The sequence below is a fragment of the Nuphar pumila genome, chromosome 5, assembly GCF_984573655.1.
Source record: "Nuphar pumila chromosome 5, dmNupPumi1.hap1.1, whole genome shotgun sequence".
Taxonomy (NCBI): domain Eukaryota; kingdom Viridiplantae; phylum Streptophyta; class Magnoliopsida; order Nymphaeales; family Nymphaeaceae; genus Nuphar; species Nuphar pumila.
In genome coordinates this window covers 124,408,228-124,428,887 of record NC_143253.1, presented here as the reverse complement: position 1 = coordinate 124,428,887, position 20,660 = coordinate 124,408,228, and the positions used below count along the sequence as shown (strand labels likewise).

The 20,660-nt window shown below is 38.8% G+C and overlaps 1 protein-coding gene across 3 annotated transcripts in view; it reads right to left on the bottom strand.

Annotated features, from left to right (window-relative positions):
- Positions 1-5,392: 5,392 nt before the first annotated feature.
- LOC149838528 (protein FLX-like 2) overlaps positions 5,393-20,660 on the bottom strand; it is a 31,162-nt gene continuing 15,894 nt past the window's right edge. For all 3 annotated transcript variants that reach the window (XM_090006647.1, XM_090006649.1, XM_090006648.1), the window contains 4 exons: positions 8,120-8,703; positions 7,437-7,582; positions 7,242-7,345; positions 5,393-5,995 (listed from right to left, as the gene is read on the bottom strand). In XM_090006647.1, the coding sequence (XP_089862773.1) occupies positions 5,690-5,995; positions 7,242-7,345; positions 7,437-7,582; positions 8,120-8,679 (1,116 nt within the window). In that variant the 5' untranslated portion in view covers positions 8,680-8,703 and the 3' untranslated portion in view covers positions 5,393-5,689. The remainder of the gene's footprint in view (positions 5,996-7,241; positions 7,346-7,436; positions 7,583-8,119; positions 8,704-20,660) is intronic.

Below are 20,660 nucleotides of genomic sequence, written 5' to 3'. Positions count from 1 at the left end.
TTTTATGATCATTCACATTTTACGGTTTTTGTTAAGAGAGAACTCACCAACAGTGAGAAAATCAAGAAGAGGTTATGTGAGAGGACTAAGAAGTGATGTGGGAAATAGATGCCAAAGTTGAGTTATTAGGCCCATATGAAGTAGAAAGTAAGAGATTCAGAAGTGCATTAGCAAACATGATAAGAAATTTGATCCAGTCTGAAGTCATGCATAAATGAATTATTTTTTGAGTATAGCTACCCACTATGATCAAATTCTTTTGGTGCAGCCAAGTTCACTGCAACTTGCAACCAAGTGCATCAACCTACAGCTTATAGTACTAAAGACCTACTCACCATGATAACTTTAGTCCGACCAAAGTTAAAACTCCAGGAAAAAATCCTTTTGGAATTTTTATTTTGTTAATGCAAGAGCAATCCCGATGACCTCTATGTATAGGATCCAATCTGGTGGTAAAAAACAAATGATCTAATAATCAGCAATTCCAATAATTATAATGAAAGATGTGCCGTGGTTCCAACAGTCAAAAATAATAGGAATGAATGTTCAAATGACTAAAAAATGAATCATCTTCTATCCTTTAAGCCATATATTGAAATAAGAACATGGTTCTCTTCTCATAAGAATCACAATTTTGTAAGCCTTCTATAACGTGAGCATTGAGCACTGGTAGTGCATTTATTTCAACTTCTGAAGTAGCTTTTGAAGAAGCAAACTTCTGAGGATATGTAGGAACTTCCAGCAGTGGTGATCAAGACCGTTTGTTAAGATGTTAAAAAATCAATATCTTTCTGTAACTTAAGAAAGAAATGTGCTCCCTAAAAGAGTGCAAGCTATGTCACATAGGTGCGGGTGCGGCAATGCAGCACTTTAAAAAAAAATGGGTGCAGGGGTGCGGGAGGGTGTATATATATAAAGAGAGAGAGAGAGAGAGAGTTTGGGTCTAGATCAAGCGTGAATCTATATTAAGATCCACACTTGATCCAGACCCATCTTTTTTAATAAAAAGTTGTGGTACGAAACCCCCTTTTCTTTCTTTTAATAAAAAGGTGGCAGGCACAAAAAAAACCCTTCTCTCTCACACACACACATTGAAAGGAGAAAAAGAAGAAAATGAGGTGAAGGTCCAACCCTTCTTCCTTTTTCAGTCTTCTTCTTCCTTCTCTTTTTCTTTTGTCTTATTCCCTCTCTTCTTTCTTTTCCTCCTCTACCTTTTTCTTTTTCTTCTTCCTTCTTTCTTCTTCTTCTTCCTCCCTCTTTCACCAACAAAATAAAAAAAACAAGGGTCACTATTTTTTAATGGTCTAAAACAGACTCGGTCAAAGTTGACTAAGTCCGTTTTGTACAAATACAACCCTGGGTGTGGGTTGACTGCACCGGGTGCCGCACCCGCATCGCATCACGTCAGGTCGACGCAGGTGTGGCACCCAGTTTAGCGCGTGCCTGTGACATAGAGTGCAAGAAATGAACTATTAATATATGGCTAGGTGGTAATGTCTCAATATCTTAATATTCTTCTTTTGTGGACAACTTGTCTGGTTGTAGTGTTGACATATCTTATTATCTGTAAAAGTCATACAAGATAAAGATCAGTGGATACTATTTCCACCATTTCAACCCCAAACATCACTGAGAATTGATTTGTGTTTCTTGCTATCAAATATTTTTTTGAAGCAGCAAGAAAACCATGATGCACCCATTCACGAAACAGAATATTTAGAAGACAAAAGTTTCTTGACAGAAAAATGACACGGTTAGATGGATGAAAAATTAAATGAGAACTTTTTGGAGTAGCAGTTTGAACCAACATGAGAGGAGGGCTACCTTCTTATTCTAGTAGAAGTAAACCTTGAAAATTCACGAATTAAACAAATCTTAGTACAGGAAGCCACATGTTTTGAAGTATATAGAGACCTAAGGTTCCACATATGCTTAATCTAAACATCTGAAACCTATGGAATAGGATACCTATGGTAACTTTGCGGCATATTCTTATACAAGCATTACAAGGGACACAAGAATATCGTGGTGAAGACACTTTTGTTTCTTTCCCTGTTGCCTGGCAGCGAACGAATTGCATGCATGGAAACATGGGACATAAAATAATGGACTTGCTATCGAGCAAGAGTAGGTTCAATACTAGAACAATCAGTTGCAATCTTTATAAATTACTTTCAACCATATATTCTTGTACAGTTCTTCCCCATATCATGAATATTTTTTGAGTTCAGCTGAATGGTATCAAACTCACATTGACCTGAATCTGCTAGCAGTTACACTGTTGGCAATGGGTAGATGCATTTTACAGATGCATTCTTCGATTCAGATATGCTACTATACCGTCTAAGTTTTTTTTTTATATTTACACAGAGGAACCAACCCCAGGATCAGAGACCTAGCCGTGCTGGCTTTACCAGCCGTACTTACGGTCACTGTCCTGGCAGCGTAAAACTGGTGGGCTTACCCCTTGCCCCAAGGGAGTCGCCACGCTTCAGCTTGCGCAAGGGTTGACGTCCATGGGATTTGAACCTAGACCACCCGCCTAGCGGCCTAGGTTCCATCCCACTAAGGCAAACCCCTTTGGGGTATACGTTGTCTAATTTTGATCAACGCATAAAATTGGTTCCAAACATCATAATTGCTATTCTATTGTATCATAAAGCAATGTTGAATGTAGCTTATTTATCTAAAAATTTTTTTGGCGCGTCCCAATATTGTAGAGCACTGAGTAGGATAAAATAATGACTTGTTAAAAGTGGACCTTGATTGAGTTATGGAAAACTCCATAGTTTCAAGTTTAATCTTTTCAAAAAATCTACCTTGTTTCCCAATCTTGGAGTTCTTATTGTGCTTGCAATAAGAAAAATTTAATTGTTAGCAGCACAAATCCTATCAGCGGCTCTAGGCCATAGACCCAACGATGGATCAATCCTGCGGGATCACACATGCTTGGCCCCATTCCTTCATGAGCAAGGACGGACATCCCACCTGTTATTAGCCTTATAGAATAATGACCCCATTTTGACAGGGTTTTCAGTGCCATCTAAGTGCTCCCTAAGTGAAAATAAGTGCACATGCATGTGCGCACACACACACACACACACACACACACACACAAACATGCGTGTGCAGACATTGTCCTTAACACAACCTTACATGTCAATTGAATGGAATATTGGGGGTTGAATATGATAGCTGGATGGTTAGGCTGCACTATCATAATCAAGCAGTCTCGGACCCCCAGCTTGCCTAAAACAAAATTGAAACAATTTTTTTATATAGAGTTTACTAGCTGAACAGTACGGTGCTGGAGTAAATTTTACCACTTGAACCTCACTCAATTGGTAGAAAATGGCACTACTGAGGGATTTTAGAATTCATGAGTTTGCGTTACTCGATAAGGACTACACTGGACTATACTAGCTTCGCCCAATGCCAGGCCAAAAACCAGTAACATTTCCCAAAAAGTTCTCTCTGTTGAAACTAATCAGTAATACGAACTCATTTTCTCAAGCTAAAGGGCTCTGCAACATGGCGATGTGGGTCATCTTAACATGTAAAGTACAACACCACCATGAGTTTGATATCCAAGGTATACAACCCTTGCTTCCAATTGAAAAACCAAGCTATCCTCAGCAGGGCAGGGGCAGTGGCTCCTCTTAGCTCATAATGGGATGTCTGAAGACTGAACCATAATGGTGGTTTCTCTAGAACAGTCGGTTCCTTTCCATGGCAGCAGGTTAGTTATCATTAATTCCGTTATTGGATGTCATGTTTTCGGAAGGAATGTGAAAAGACAGTCAGGGAACACGTCCTGCGCATCATCCGGTGGTCAACCGATGATGCTTTGATGGACGATGGTCACCTCCTCAAAGGAACTGGCTCAAGCTAAACATTTGGAGTACATTCAGGAATTGGTGGCAGATTGGATTTACATTCCAAGATTATCGTGGGACTTTCCTGGTTGCAGGATGGTAAATTGACTGATCTCCTATTAAGGACAGGGTACAGCCTTTGGGTCAAAGTTCTTAAATCTCTCCCATGCTTCACTAACTTGATTGTGGAGTTTTTTTTTTTTGAAAGGCAAGCTGGGGTTAGGCAGACTCCTACCAGTTATACAACGATACCATTGAGATTTGAACTTGCAACGTCCCAACACAATGTGGTGTGCACTAGCTGCTCCTACCAGACCAGCGGAGCCCCCGTTGGTAGATTGTGGACTCTTCATGGATGGACTCAATTAAAGAGATCAGAAGGAAGATGGAATGGGTCCTTTGCAACAGCTAGTCGACTGTTCAACTTTGACAGGGTAGTAATTACCCATGTTCCTAAAGAACAAAACATTTTTGCTAGATCGGTGGCATAGCTAGCTATCTCTGAGGAGGATGAACATTGGTCTGATTTGAATCCGGACTGAATTCCTCCCATATAAATATGTAAAAATCTTGGTCTTATTTCAATAAACAGGTAGGCCTAACCACAGCCATAGTGACAAACGTTTTTTCAAAGCAATTTCTCGTTTTTTTCAAAAAACTCACAAGAAATTGAAAATTTTTCATAAATCTTGCAGCTTTTTCGGCAAAATCTCAGCAATAAAAAAATAAATTAAAAAATATAAAAATTATTTTTTGTAAGAAAATATTAATGAAAATTATTTAAAAATAAAAATACACAATTTTTTTGATGTAAATATCACGTTTAAATCGCAGTATTTATGTTTTTTTCATAAATCTTGCAATATTTTGAAAATATCGTGAGAAATTACCGTTTTAAACTTTCAGGCAATTTCTCATGATATTATCGCGAGATTTTCATAAATCTAGCATTATTTGTCACTATGACCGCAGCTCTCTTTCTGAAACAATGACATCAGACCAACACTCACTCACTCTCTTTCTCTGCCACCAGATTCCATGGCAAAGTTCTACGGTAGATATGGCAATGGACCGGGGCAGAGGCGGGGAACAAGGTCTCCACCCCCGCCCTTCTTAAAATTTTGCCCTTCATCCCCCCGCATGGGTTTTGGTTTAAAAATTCATCCCCGCTTTCATCCCTGTTTTATGTCCTACATCTGCGGTCTATACGGGACAAGGCAGGGCACCAATGTTCTCCGGTCCACTACCATCCCTAAAGGTATTTTAGTTATTTTACTAACGAGGATCAGAAAGGGAAAAGTATTAAGTCCATCCCTTCCTCCATCCCCGCATGGGTTTTGATTTTAAACTTCATCTCCACCTCCATCCCCCTTTCATGTCCTCCATCCCCCGGTCCAAACGGGGCGAGACCCGTTTTCCCCCCAGTCCACTGCCATCCTCCAGCATACTTTTCAAATTAAACCGATTAAGAATCACGCTATTCATGTCCATAGGCAACACAAAAACATGCTACCAATGCCAGAATACACCATGAACATCAAAATTAGGAATCCCATCTGATCCATGACATACAATATGTTTTGTGCTTTCAATATCAATTGTAATTGCTGGCATTTCAACTCGAGTACTAAAGGTAAAGCTAAGTCTTATAATGTATACACTAACATTTGGTAAAGGGCGTATGACAACAAATTAAATTAAGCCAGCACGAGAAAACAAGGATCCTGCCAGGAAGTTATCTATATGTTGAAGGCAACTCATCTGCGAACAGCATTACCATCTTGAAGGATCTTTGCACCCTCCACCCGAACTGCTCATCTGCGTACAGCATTTCCGCCTCGAGGGACCTCATACCCTCCACCACGAGTAGGTGCCTGTTGTGATCCACCATAGGAAGGGCCATTTCCAGGTGCAATGGGTGCTTGAGGTCCACCTCCCCTTGGATCATCATATCCAGCACGAGCAGGTGCAGGCCCAGGAGGACCCGAACCATATGGTACACCTGAATCATATCCAGCACGAGCAGGAGCAGGCCCAGGAGGACCTGAACCATATGGTACACCTGAATCATATCCAGCATGAGCAGGAACAGCCACAGCAGGTGGTGGTGGCCCGCGTGCCTGAACATCAAATAAAAAATCAATCAATTCGATGGTCATTTAGAATTTTCAGCACCAAATACATGGACATGGTGTTTGGATACCCTCTTAAACAAGGATACATAAACTATGCAAAGAAAAACTGAAGATTCCACAGCATGGACAAATCAGATATGAATGTTTGGATACCCTCTTAAAACAAGGATACCTAAGCTATGCAAGGAAAAATTGAAGATTCCACAGCATGGACAAATCAGATATGAATCACCAGTGCCCAGCTTCCGGCGTCAAAGTTAACACAACCGAATAACTTAAAACTCATTGTTGTAGTTATCTTTCTGGGTTGGCTACATAATTTTGTAAGCAACAGCACAAACCATGAATGACGTTAGTTTCTTCAACAACCAAGCTAGGCTATAGCAACACTGTGGGATCCAATCCAACATTTCTGCTTAAAATAATGGAACTCTCCTATGTCCAGCTTTCGTAAATCCAAGCCACTGTGATTAGTTGCTATAGGTAAAATAAGTCAAGGTAAAATCCCATAGGCCATCTAGCAAAGGCTTATAAGCATCAGTTAAAAATGGGCACTTAATGTCACATGGATAACACAAGGAGACGGGAAGTCATTTTTTGTATATTTTTCCATTAAGAATATTGTAATGACATGAGACGCAGGTAAAGTGGAGTATCACTGTGACCTTGTGGACACTCCAATCTAAAGCTTCATTCAATGGCCAGTTTACATTTCTAAAAACCTGGGACACATCCATCAAATATATCAAAGGTACATGTGATCAGTTAAAATTAGTAAAACCAAGAGCAAGGGTTAAATGGCAAATCTATGACTTTTCTTGTAAAAATCTAAATTTGATGTATCTAAAGGGTTAATCGGCAACTCTATAATTTTTCATGCCAAAATCTAAATTTATATGTATTTAAACTAAGAACTAGGTTCACTCATTCATCCAGAAGCAGCCTTAAAAATTCCAGTAGGTTGTAACCTGTAACCAACATGGCACACTGCGCGGCCATCCAAATGTACATCATATAAATGGTAAATCTCTTAGCAAATCATGCATATGCAACTAATTTGAGTCGTCATTTTTTTTCCTGTTCTAATTGGGTTAACTGCAGCTACACCTACAAAATTCCTTGCAGAAATATCAATTAAGCCAGGAACTAACCAAGTTCAGAAGATTTTAGTTACTGTTTTTACCAATCAGATTCCTAACATAAAGTCTTAAATACTAAAAATGCTATGCACCTGCTGGGGAGCTCCGTAGCCATCTCCATAAGCATTCTGTCCAGCAGCATGGAATGAAGCAACATCATTCTCCTTATACCCAGTGCCACCTCCATATGTCCCACCTGCATCAAGATCACGTACGTAACCACCCTGAAAGCAATTAAGACAAACCTAATATAGATAATGCATAAATCCTGAAATCAGAGTTCACACCGCTCCTCCTCTCATGGCTAGAAGCATTTGCCAGCTCTGCTCTAAGTTTCTCGACCTCCCTCGCCATTGAAACATAATTTTTCTCCAACACTTGCAACGATTCAAGTTGATCATTATATGCCTTCTTCTCATAGTCGTATGCAGCCCTACGATAGAGAGAAATAGTTCTTTATGCCAAAAAGAAATCACGACACTGGTCTAAAAACAAACAACTTATTTCCATGAAGGATGGGGAAACCACCCTCGGGATAGAGACTTAATCGCGCTGGCTAAGCCTGCCGTATTTATGGTCGTTTTCCCGACTGTAAACCAGTGGCACACCCCTTGCCCCCATGGATGCGACTGGCTTCGGCTGAGCAAGGGATAAGCAAGGGCTTACCCCTTGACTTTTATCACTTGCCCTTATTAATGCAAGGGGTTTGTCACTTATGGGAATGAAACCCTGACCACCCGTCTAGTGGCCAAGGCCCCTTCCACTGCACCAAACCCCCAACTTGACTAAGAACACTAAACTGATCCAAATACAGCACACTCAAATAGAGGCTCATATGGGCACACTGCACAGCCAGACAACTTGACTCAAAACTGAATCACATACAATAGTTATCAGAACAAAATATACCATCCTATTCATCTTCTGGGTCAAGTTATTCAAAACTGAACCAGACAGCAGAACTAAGTACCTGCAATGCTGATATTCCTTTCTGAGACTATCAAGTTCAGACATCAAGGCAGGAATTTGCTGAGCTTCTGGATGAGTCCTCTGCATATCCTGAGTGAGTTGATGTACTTTAGTAATTAATTCTTGTCTGGTTGTAACCAAATTTTTTGCCTCAGCCCTTGCTTGCTGCAATTCTGTCGTCACAGATTCAGCTGCTTGGAGATCAACTTCCATCTTTGCTATCTTTTCCATTAGGACTCTCAACTGCTGCTCTTTGTCAGTTTTGATGACGCCAATGTGAGCCTGAAGTCTCTGCAATTCCTGTTGCGCTGCAGCAAGCTCTTGCCTCAAAGCTGAATGAGTTGCAGCAAGCCTTTGGTTCTCAGTCGCAAGTCTTTGCATCTCCATGTGTTGAGCCGCAAGCTTCTGCTCCATGATTTCAGGAGGGGGAAGCATATCGAAAGGGAAGGGACCTGTTGGAGGCCGAAGACCTGGGGGGCCAAATGGGTCAGGGTGGATTAAGCCAGAGCCTGGTAGAGGGTGACGCATATGAGGTGGTGGCATACGGCCTTTGCTCCCCATCTTCACTCAATTGCCAAAATTGTGCTGCATAAGACAAACCAAAAATCAAGAATATGAGAGAAACCAATAAATGCTTTTATCTAGGAACCAAATAACAGAAAGATGACATTCCCAAAATGATGCCACATTAATTATCATGGACTAAACTATCAAACAAACCGAATGAAACTGTGAAGGTTTTAATCCATTTGTCATAGGTTTTCCTTAACACAGACAATAGCTATATTATCAAAGATAAAAACAATGAGCAGATATGAATCTCATACATGGACCAACAGAATCTCTGATACAAATGTAGAAATCGAAGGCATCTACTATTCAATCCAAAGCAGGAAAACTTACACCTAGATAAAATAACAAGAGACAGCAAAAGTATACAGGATAACTGCATCTGGAAGAAGCCTACTTCAGCAGATCCCCGTAGACTAAGACATAAAAATGCTGGTAATTGTATCAACCACCGCTCACTGTTCCGAGTGAATTCTCAAGTTTTGATTTTAGCCAGTCATTAGAGGTATCAGGGGAGCAGCATTCTTGACCTATTCTTAATCTTTAAGTGATTCTCAAGTTGAAAACCTTGTAACAGAAATATCTTCTCTTGATCAACCCATAAAAGCTTGTCTCACGAAGACTTTACCATTCTGGTTAGCCTTCACCAGGCAATTGACATTCAGTAATACACTGAATTTCTAAAAGGGAAGCATAAAAGAACCGCCATCTCATCTGCAGTTTCCCCATATATGTGACACGTCTGAGAATTTTCCAGTTAACAGGTAAGCTTAAGTTAAGTTTTCACTAATGAGGCAGTCCTTTCGCCTCTGAAAACCACAGAAGAAACCCCAGATCTCAAAAATTGGTCATCTGAATTTTTGGTGAGCAAGAAGGAAAAGATTTAGAATACCAATGTATTCCAACAAGCAAGAGGTATTTCAATAATGAAGTGAATGTCAATGCAATCTTCTAGAAAAAGAAGACGCTGTAGTTGAAATTATTTTTTGAATTACAGTAAATTGAAAACAACTGACAGGTTAGAGTAAGAGATCTTAGAGAAAAAACATGAAAACGGAACACACACTCTTGAAGGTAAGCTTAGATAGTGTCCAAACTTCATCTTCCAGCGTAAAAAGAGTCAGATTATCTGGATCTAGGAGTGCACAATGATATGTTTTCACTTGAAGCTTACCTTGGCTCGTTTGCTTAAACGAGATGAGCCCAAGCACTGTTCTTGGGCATGTTAGGACAAGCCTGTTATTAAATACTCTTGAACACAATTCACGTCCGCAATTTGATCTATATTTTTTTAATTATAATCTTGGTTCCTTATTTAGCAGCTACTTGCTTTCTATTTGAAATTTCATTGATCACGATTCACATACATTCCAACATTCAAATTTTTAACAGGCTAGAATTTTATTTCAAGAATTGTCACTTTTCATAATGCCTTCATGCTATTGTTTTAGATTGTGAATTCACATATCATAAATAGTGCATGTGTGGGTGCAAATGTGCATGTGTACTGGTGTATTTATGGATGTATGGGAATATATGTGCCCTGTGTGTGTTTGAATACTTGCATAAGTATGCATTTACATGTTAATTATGCAAAATAGGAGTCAAGGCCGTCATTTCTCATAATCTTGAAAACTTTTTCAACCAAACCCTAAAGATATGATCTATACACATCCTTCATAGAAAATAACTTTGGATCATATGATTATAACATGTGCTTTTAAAAATCAATGGCCCACAATGTACCAAAACGTCATGACTCAAAAAATTGTGTTTTTAAGTCCAAAAAATATACAATGATCCTAGCAAACAAAGTATGTAGTATATACCTAATGGGGACACATTTCGCAAATGCAACTTAAATGTATGATTCTCGAGTCGGCAAGCATAGATGCCCAAGTACACCTATCATAACTAATATACTTTTATTAATGTTAGTAGCATTCAACTGATTAAAATGACCAAAACACCTTAAAAAAGCAATGACATCTTTGAAAATGCAGTCACTTTTAGTGGTAAGATGAATCTTTTGTTTTGGAAAGAAACAAAAAGTCAAACATATTTTCCAACAATTAACAAGGTGTTCAATAATATGAATGTGAAAAGTGAAAATATCTACTCCCTCTAACTAGTTTGGGATTGATACTTGGAAGTACATATGACCCAAAAAATTGAGATTATTTATAACTATGGGGAGCACTAGCTGCATGCATAGGCAATACTCTCCAGCTACCTTACACCCTTCCAGCTGCCAAAAGATGGCCCTTGCTAAGTTGTTTGATAGAGCTATACATAGCATGACTTAAGAAGGTAGGTTGAGATACCCACTTTTTGGATTACCCTCTAAATCCAAAATGATCTATCCACCAAGTTCTCCTTAGTTGGGTTTGACCAAAAATGCTATGATTACACTCTATTTCCTCATATTGTATATCCTCCATTTAGTTCCAAAAAATCATCAAAGGAGTATATATCTTTCTTTCTGCTAATGATGCAAGTGTGGGCCAAGGGTTTGGACACAAGGGGAAGGTCTAAAATGAGTTCCACCGGAATACCAACAAGAGCACACAAAGAACCAAAAATGGGTTCACTCACAAACACCCACTAAAGAGCACAAGAACAAGAGATGAAAAAAACAATTTCTTATTGATGTAAATCCATCGAAGAAAGCTTACAAATGAGAGGGGGGTTTCACCCCTATTTATACACAGCCAAAGGTCTCTCAAAAGAGACGTTGGGAGAGATCCCAACGGCTCCAATAGAGTTGTTGGGCTCTCTCTCCAATGCCCCTTTTGGCTGATAAGAAATTAAAAAATAAACAAAAGAAAATTAATTTAGTTAAACTAACCTAGTTAGAATATTTACTAGTTAGATACTAACCTAACATATATATATACACAAATACGGATGTATATACATTTACATTTTTATCACTTCCCCTCAAACTTACGGTTAAATAACCAAAAGTTTATCCAAGAGAAAGTGGAACCTTGAAGAAGCAAGAGGTTTGGTAAAAAAAAGTTTGTCAATTGATATTCTGAACATAGAGAAGATCAATAGTGCCATGTAGATATTTCTCTCGTAGATAGTGACCGTTCATCTCAATGTGTTTGGTTCATTGGTGGAAAGTTCGGTTGTCGGTAATGTAAATGAAACTTTTGTTATCACAGCACAGTCGTGATGCTTATGTACTCTGAACACCCATATCAGTCACCAATCTCCTTTAGGGATGGCAATGGACCGGGGCGGGGCCCGGGGGACAAAGTCTCCACCCCCGCCCCATCTCAAAATCCGAACCTCCATCCCTGTTTCATGTCCTCTATCCCCGGTCCAAACGGGGGCAAGGCGAGGTGGGGCCTCGTTTCCCCTTAGATCTATTGTCATCCATTAGAAGGACTGGGGATGGGGCAGGGCGGGAATCGGTACGGGGACGGGGTGGGGCAGGGGAAAGCATGAGTTCATCCCCACCTTCATCCTCGTTTCATGCCCTTCATCCCCGGTCCAAACGGCGCGAGGTGGGGCGGGGCTCCATTCCCCCCCCCCCACCCCACCCCCCCTCTGGTCCACTGCCATCCCTAATCTCCTTAGCCCAGACCACCTCCATAGTGGTTGTAGCCATGGCTCGATATTCTGCTTCGGTTAAAAAGAAAGAAACTTTTTGTTGCTTCTTGTACCTCCATAAAATCAATGAGTCACCTAAAAATACACAAAAACCAATGATTGAGTTTTCAGGTAGTTCTCCATCATCAATCTTCATTTTGATATTGACAACTTCAAGAGTGTCAACCTTCTTATCATTTGAGATATCAGACCTGACAACAATATCTAGAGCAAATTTAGATTGAGTCGACGAATAATCTCTAGAAGAAAATGCAACTTTTATACGAAGAAAATATTTTTAAAATCTCAAATCAGTCATTCCAAAATGTGTTTTGAGAAGCCCTTTAATGTGTTCAACTCTCTATTTATCATTTCCTATGGTGATCATATCATACACGTAAAGGAGGAGGATAATAATACATGTATCAGAAATCTTAACACATAAAAATATGTCAATCAGATAAGATTGAAATCCAACATCAAGTATAACTTGACTAAACCTATCATATCAAGCCTTTGATGCTTGTTTAAGACCCATACAAGGTCTTATCTAAACAAAAGTTTTTTTCTTTAGGAATAATTATACTAGGTGGTGTTTACACATACACTTCTTCAACCAAGTTTCCATTAAGAAATGCATTATTAATATTCATTTGATATATAGATCATTTCTTCACAGAGGCAAGAGCTACTAAGGTTTTAACAGTGGTCATTCTGGCAATTGGTGCAAAAGTTTCTTCGTAATCTATTTCATACTCTTGAGAGTATCCTTTGGCAACCAATTTGGCTTTATACCTTTCTAGAGTTTCATCACTCTTGGTTTTAATCTTATACACCAATCGACACCCTATAGGTTTCTTCCCTAGGGGAATATCTTTGAGAGTCCCAAGTATTTGCGTATTCTAAGGTGTCCAATTCTACTCTCATTGCTTTCACCCATTCAAGATGTTCCTTTATTTCAGCATAATTGGAGGGTTCTATATAGGAATGTATCAATGCAGTATAGGCTAGATACTTAGGTGAAAAAGACTGATAGGACACAAATTTTCCAGGGAGTTTTGATACTCTAGATAATCTTCTAGTTTGTGTTTCTACATATTTTTCATCATTGGTAAATTTTTTAAGAGCATATGGATGTTCAAATGACTACGCCTGGAACATTGGATACAACCTTGATCCTTATGATACGGTTCTTCCCTCATATTATGAGGTTCTTCTTCACTAACCTCCTTATCTATATCAATATCACAATTATTAATCTTAGGAATTAGATCCAACAGAAAAGAATACTCAGTTATTCCTTTAGTTTTCTCAATTTCAAAGAAACTTTCTTTTTCTAAAAATGACACATTTCTTAAAACATATAACATTTTATTTTTAACATCAAAACATTTATAGCCATTTTTTATTATTTTGCATATCTTAAAAAAAGACAAGGAACAGCACAGGAGGGAGCTTGTCATTTTTATCAGTAAAAACAAAGCATTTACACCCAAAAAATTAATCAAGATATCTGGGACTTGTTTGAAAAGTTTTTCAATAAGAGAACATTTTTCAAAGAAGAGAATGGCATTCTGTTAATAAGATAAACCGCAGTTAATGTGGCTTCAGTCAAAAAATTTTAGGTACTTGGTTTATAATAAGCAAAGTTCGTGTTATTTCTATAATATGCCTATGCTTTCTTTCAGCCAAGTCATTTTGTTGAGGTGTGTATGGACAAGATTTTTTATATTTGATACCATTTATATTTAGGTAGTCTTTAAATTCTTTTGATAAAAACTCTCCCTCTGAATTAGTTTGAAAGATGAAAATATCATTCTTGAATTGGTTTTTGACCAGATTGTGAAATATTTAAAAATGTAAGAAAACTTCAAATTTGTGTTTAAGGAAATAAATCCAAGTGTGTAGTGAAATCATCCACAAAAATTACATAACAGACAAAATCACCCTCAGATATATCAGGTATTGGGCCCCAAACATCCGAATGTATTAACACAAGTGGTCAAGAAGAAAAAAATGTTCTTTTTTGAAATGGTAATCTCTTCATATTGCCAAGAATACAATTTTCATATGGAAAATTTTCAGAATTACAAAAAAAAATTAATTTTGAAAAAAAAAATCTTGGATATACTAGGGTGGTCAAGCCTCTAAATCCAATTTCTGAACATTGCAACAAAATGTACTCTTGAGTATTATTTCTAAAAAGTCCATACCGTACAAGCCTCGTTCTCTACGGACTTCTCCAATTAGCTTCCCTGACTGACAATCATGTAATCGACAACCATGAGAGGAGAAGGAAACATTATATCCATAATGAGATAATTGGGAAATAGATAAAAGATTTAAATTTAATTTAAGAATATATCTTATTTTTGAATAAAAAAACTTTTTGAGTTTTGAGAAATGTTTTCAAAATTTCCTATTTCATTTATCTCAAGAGATGTTCTTTAATTAACACAAGTGGTTGAGAAGAAACAAATGTTCTTTCTTGAAATGGTAATCTCTTCATTTTGCCAAAAATACAATTTTCATATGTAAAATTTTCAGAATTACAAAAAAAAAACAAATTTGAAAAAAAATGGAATCTTGGATATACTAGGGTGACCAAGCCTCTAAATCCAATTTCTGAACATTGCAACAAAATGTATTCTTGAGTATAATTTTTAAAAAGTCCATGTCGTACAAGCCTCGTTCTCTACGGCCTTCTCCAATTAGCTTCCCTGACTGGCGATCATGTACTCGACAACCATGAGAGGAGAAGGAAACATTATACCCATAATGAGATAATTGAGAAACAGATAAAAGCTTTAAATTTAATTTAGGAATATATTTAACTTTTGAATAAAAAAACTTTTTGAGTTTTGAGAAAATTTTCTATTTTATTTATCTCAAGAGATGTTTTATAAGCAGTAAATACATTTGATCCACTCAAGTTATGACATTCAGATAACATATCACCATTTAGTGTCATATGAAGAGTCACAAGAATCAAGAGGCCAAAGAGATTTACCGGGATCGAAGAAACTGTAGGAAGAAACCGTGGCTCCAGTTGATGTAGATGTGCTCTTTTGAGCAGAGGCTGAAGAGCTTCCACTAATTGTGTTAAGGACATATTTTTAATGGATGGATCTTGTGAGATTTTTGTATCACTTGACTTTTATGCAGGTCTAACAGAGGCAACTGTTTTCTCGTAAGGTTTCTTCAATTTAGGACAATATGTTTTCATGTCCCGATTCATGACAATAATGGCAAATAACTTTCTTTCTCTCATACTCATTGCCTTGCTTTCCATAATTTTCATTATTTGGCCTCCCATAGTATGGTGTCCTATAGGTACGAACCATGGTTGCCAGTTGAGGAAGTGGGAGCGGGAAGCGAGGCACTTTCAAAATTTTAGGAAGCGGGGAAGCGTGGGACCACTTAGGAGCGATTCGGGAAGTGTCTCGGAAGCGACCTAGGAAGCGTCTCGGAAGCGAGGGGGAAGCGAAAAAAATAAAAATAAAAAATAAAAAATACAAAAAATTGAAAAAAACAGGGGAAGCATGGGGGAAGCGTGATGGGAAGCGCGCTTCCCATTAAAGGGAAGCGCGTCCCCCATTAAAGGGAAACGCGCTTCCCAAAAAAGGGGGATGCTTCCCCCCCACGCTTCGGAAGCGTGAGGTTTCGCGCTTCCGAAGCGCGCTTCGGGGAAGCGCGCTTCCGAAGCGCGCTTCGGGGAAGCGCGCTTCCCCTTTTAGCTAGGCGCTTCCGGTAACCCTGGTACGAACATAGTTTTCCGATTTAGATACAACTATAACTGAGTCAATGTCACTCTTAGAGATATGTTTTTAAGCCTATCCTCTTTCATACTCAATTCTTTTATGGTATCATATATATCGCCGACCCCAATTGTTTGGGATGAAGGCATTGTTGTTGTTGATATATTGAGGGAACTTTTCCTCGAAGAAAAGCGGATTTAGTGTATTGAAAATCTGATCTTAAACCATTGATAAATTAGTAAAAATGCTTTGCGTTTATTTTAATTTGGCGGAATTCAATATCTTTGGGACAATGCCACTTTGGTTCAAGAATAGTCAAACTCTTCCCATAATTCGGACAATCCATTATAGTATTATCTAATACTCTTGCACCTTTGAGTCATATTTTGTATATTGTCTTGCAAGTTGCACAAATGTGCAATATATTTAAGAGAATATATTCTCTTAAGGTAATCTCATGCATCGTTTGCATGTTCGAATTAAGCAAGACAAGAACACTTCTTAATGTTTATACTACTAATTAGTCAAGACATAATCTTTTCATTCCTCCAACTTCTTATCATAAGTGATCATTGCTTTATTTTTCTTGCCCAAGAGGTACATCTTTTTCCTTTTCTATTTTGGTGAGGATTAGCTTGGGTTCTCAATCGGTCCCATGTACTAGTCCCCACATTTTTTTCCCCCATATAAGGTGCTTCATAATTGAAGCCCATGTTACATAGTTTGAATCATCCATTTTTACAAATGGTAAAACAAAAGAAAATAATAAAGAGAAGTTAGAGAAAGAGGAGAGTAAAGATGGAAGTCACGAGCATTTTACCACCAAGCAAACGCCACCAATTACAAGCACTTTGAATAGAAATTGCAAGAGGGCTTCAACACTTTCAAATTTGGAGTGGCATGCTTCCCAATGTACCGAAAACAAATTCAACTTAATCACCAAGCTCTGATACCATGTAAAGAAATGAGTTCCTCCGTAGATATTCATTTAAATCACCAAAAGTGGACACTCAAAAGAGTTCCACCAAAATACCAACAAGAGCATGTAAAGAACCACAAATGGATTCACTCACAAACACCCACTAAAGGGCACAACAAGAAATGAAAAAAAAAATTATTGACGTAAATCCATAGAAGAAAACTTACAAATGAGAGGGGGTTACAACCCTATTTATACACAGCTAAAGGTCTCCCAAAAGAGACGTTGGGAGAGATCCCAACGGCTCCAATAGAGCCATTGGGCTCTGTCTCTAATGCCCCTTTTGGCTGACAAGAAACTAAAAAATAAACAAAAGAAAACTAACCTAGTTAAACTATTTACTAGTTAGATAGTAACCTAAGATAGATAGATAGATATATTTGAATGTATATACATTTACATTTTTAATAGGCACAATCCAATTTTCAGGTCCAGAAGACACGAGAACAGGGAGTTATGGATTTTTGAAGTGATCGGATTATAAAGATTGATTCTTTGCACTTGAGACTCAATTGGCTCTAAAATTTGGAGGGTTGACTAGGTACACAAATTAGGACCGACACTTCACAGTTTGGGCTAAAAGCTAAGGGTTTTATAGGGATTGCAAAGTTGAGGTAAACCTAACTAAGTCAAAACAGATTCAATCAAGGTTGAAAAATGAGGGAAGGAGATTCAGACCTACTTAGACCACAGGGACCAAGTGAGGGACGTCTCAAGAAGGTTGAACTTGTTGGATGAGGTCAACTTCACTAGGGAAAGCTAGGGACGGCTGGATCACAACGACGCTATGAGCTTGGCAGCACGTAGACTTGGCTGGACTTTGGGCCGCACCCAAATACCTGATCAAAGTTTCACATGAGGAGGTTAAGTAACCAGAAAGGAAAAGAGAGAAGAGGGCGAGATTTAGAGAGAGAGAAAAGGGAATACATAAGATAGAGAGAGGATTCAATTTTTCATTCATGCTCAACAAGGGAAGTACAAGACCTTTATATAAGCATAGGAGGCCCTCATAAGTTCTTTACACAAGTTTCATAAAATATTAAAATTATCCTAATTTTGGTTAAGGCTCATTGAACTCTAAGTTGACTAAGTTATTTTTGGAATTCTTACCTCCAAAAATAGCCCACCCTCTTATCTCCTCTTTCCCATTCTTAGTGCCCTCATAACTCACCCTTTCACGCCCTGCTAGCCTGGCCAAAAATAGGGGGACACCTCTTGGGTGAGCTCCACCAGGCCTAGTGATCCTAGCCGATTGGGATTTTGGATAAGGGTCTACCCGACCCATAACATTCCCTCATCCTTGAGTTTTGTCTAGTCCACTAAGCAAGAATATGGGACAATGATTCCAGAGGTTATAGTCGAACTCCCAAGTTGGAGTTCCATCATCTCATTCCACAAGGTGCTTCTTGACCCTTCGCTCATTCCACAAGGCTCTTACGATTTGTGTTGTGCATTTTCGGGGGTAAGGCTATGAAGTATGAAAATTTGGTGAGCCTATCAACTACGTCATATATGGCTTCTTTTCTATTGGAGGCAAGCAGGCCTTCAATGAAATCCATGAAAACATCGAACCAAGCTCGGTCTGGGCTAGTATGGGCAAGGAGTGGAGGTAGCCGGTGGGCTTGATAGCCTCGTATTTTTTGGCTTGAAAAGTGAGGCACTCTTTAATGAACTTCACGTGCTCTTTCATTTTAGGCCAGTAGAACTCACCCTTGATCCTTTGTTGGGTCTTAAAGACCCTTTCATGACCACCCAAAGGGGAGGAATAGTAATAGTGGAGGAGATTGGGGATGATCTCGGCATAGTCATGAAGTAAGAACATTCTCTTGTAGAAGACGGCTTCACCCTTCACTTCATAGTAGGCTTGGCTACTTGGATCCTCCTCGACGGTCCTCATCAACTTTTGTATTTTTCACTATCTTTTTGTATCTTACACGCCTTGCTTCACATAGCTTCCTCCATTCACCTAGATAAGGCATCAGCGACATGATTCTCCGAACCCTTCATGTATTAGAGTTCAAAATCGTACCTCGTTTGACCCTTCGCCTTTATCATGCAAAGGAAGGCTTCTTATGTAGCTCTATAAATTTTGAGAGCATCATCAGAGCCTACTTTATCTCCTCCCTTAAGTCTATGTGTCGTTAAACATATTGTTTTTCCGTCCTTATCAAAACACATCTCCATCTTACTAAAATTTCACTTAACTTTTCCAAAATTATAGATCCAACTCATTCCTAGCACCACATCGACACCTTGCATGGGCAACACGTAAAGATCCAATTTAAACTTGGATCCCTAGAGATCCAACTCAACACTGGGGCACACAGTAGTGCATCTAAGATGGTTGTCATCCCTGACCATAACATTGAAAAGTGGTTGCTCCTTAGCATGGCAACTCATAGCTTGCACAAGGTCTTTCGACACAAAGTTGTGGGTCAACCCGATGACGATGAGCACTTCAACTTGTTGTTTGTGAGACGTCCTTCTACCCTCATGGAGTTTGGGACAGAGTAACCAGCAACGGCATAGTAAGAGATTTCATGTCCTTGTTCATCTTTCTTGTCCATGGCATAGTAAGAGATTTCATGTCCTTGTTCATCTTTCTTGTTTGTTTCACTATTGTCACACTTATTCTTCTTTGCTCTCATCCACGCTTTCACACACAACGTACATTCTGAATGATTTGCATTTGTGCCTGAGAGCCCATTTTTTATCACAATTATAACATAGACCATTGTTGTGCCTATTTATCATTTGGGTCTTAGTAATGAACTCGATCTTCATACCGAATTTTGTTTTGGCTCCCTCATCTTTGCTTGGTTTGTGGTTTCCCGACCCATCATGGGGTCGACTAGGTTTTTTAACAAAGGATGATTTTCTTAATCTCTTCCACCACCCTAGCCTTCAAAAAACATTTATCTAGGGTCTAGGGTCTGGGGTCCAGAGCCATGAGTTCGACCTGCATGGCATCCTTAAATCCTCCCACGAATGTGCCTATCAAGGAGGTTTCAGACCAATCCCCACACATAGTACATAGGTCCTCAAATTTTGCTTGATAATCTTAGACGAACACATTTTGCTTGATGTCTTTCATTTCTATATTATGGTTTACATAGAGTGAGGGACCAAACCACCTTAGGGTTCTCTTTCAAACTCGAACCAGGTAGGCGTCACATGGCGTTGCTCACGCTACCACCTTAAAGTTTTACAATCAAGGTGAGCTATGGCACATCCAAATTGTTTTTCATGGAAAATTGTTTGTCTTATAAAGTAGTGTTTGGTCTTATACATCTAGTCTTGTGGGTTTTTCTTTGTGAAAGTGAAAAACAGAATTTTACCAATCACAGAAGTGAAATGCCAAAATTTTGCATTCTAAGGATCGTTCCTTGCTCTCCTGGGTGCGGTCCAGGAATGGATTCTTGTGCATCCTCATCTTCTGAATCGACAAGCTCCTCGCGAAAACATCCACTACAGTTAGCAAATAGGAATTGTTGTTGAGCAGCTTCAAAGCTTCCTTGGAGTTGTTGCAGCAAGTTCGTTATTTGTTGGAGGTTAGCCTCAAGTTTGGTCATGCGATTTTCAACACCACCAAACTTGGTGTTGATCTATTCAGCAAATTTGTTGATGAACTCGAG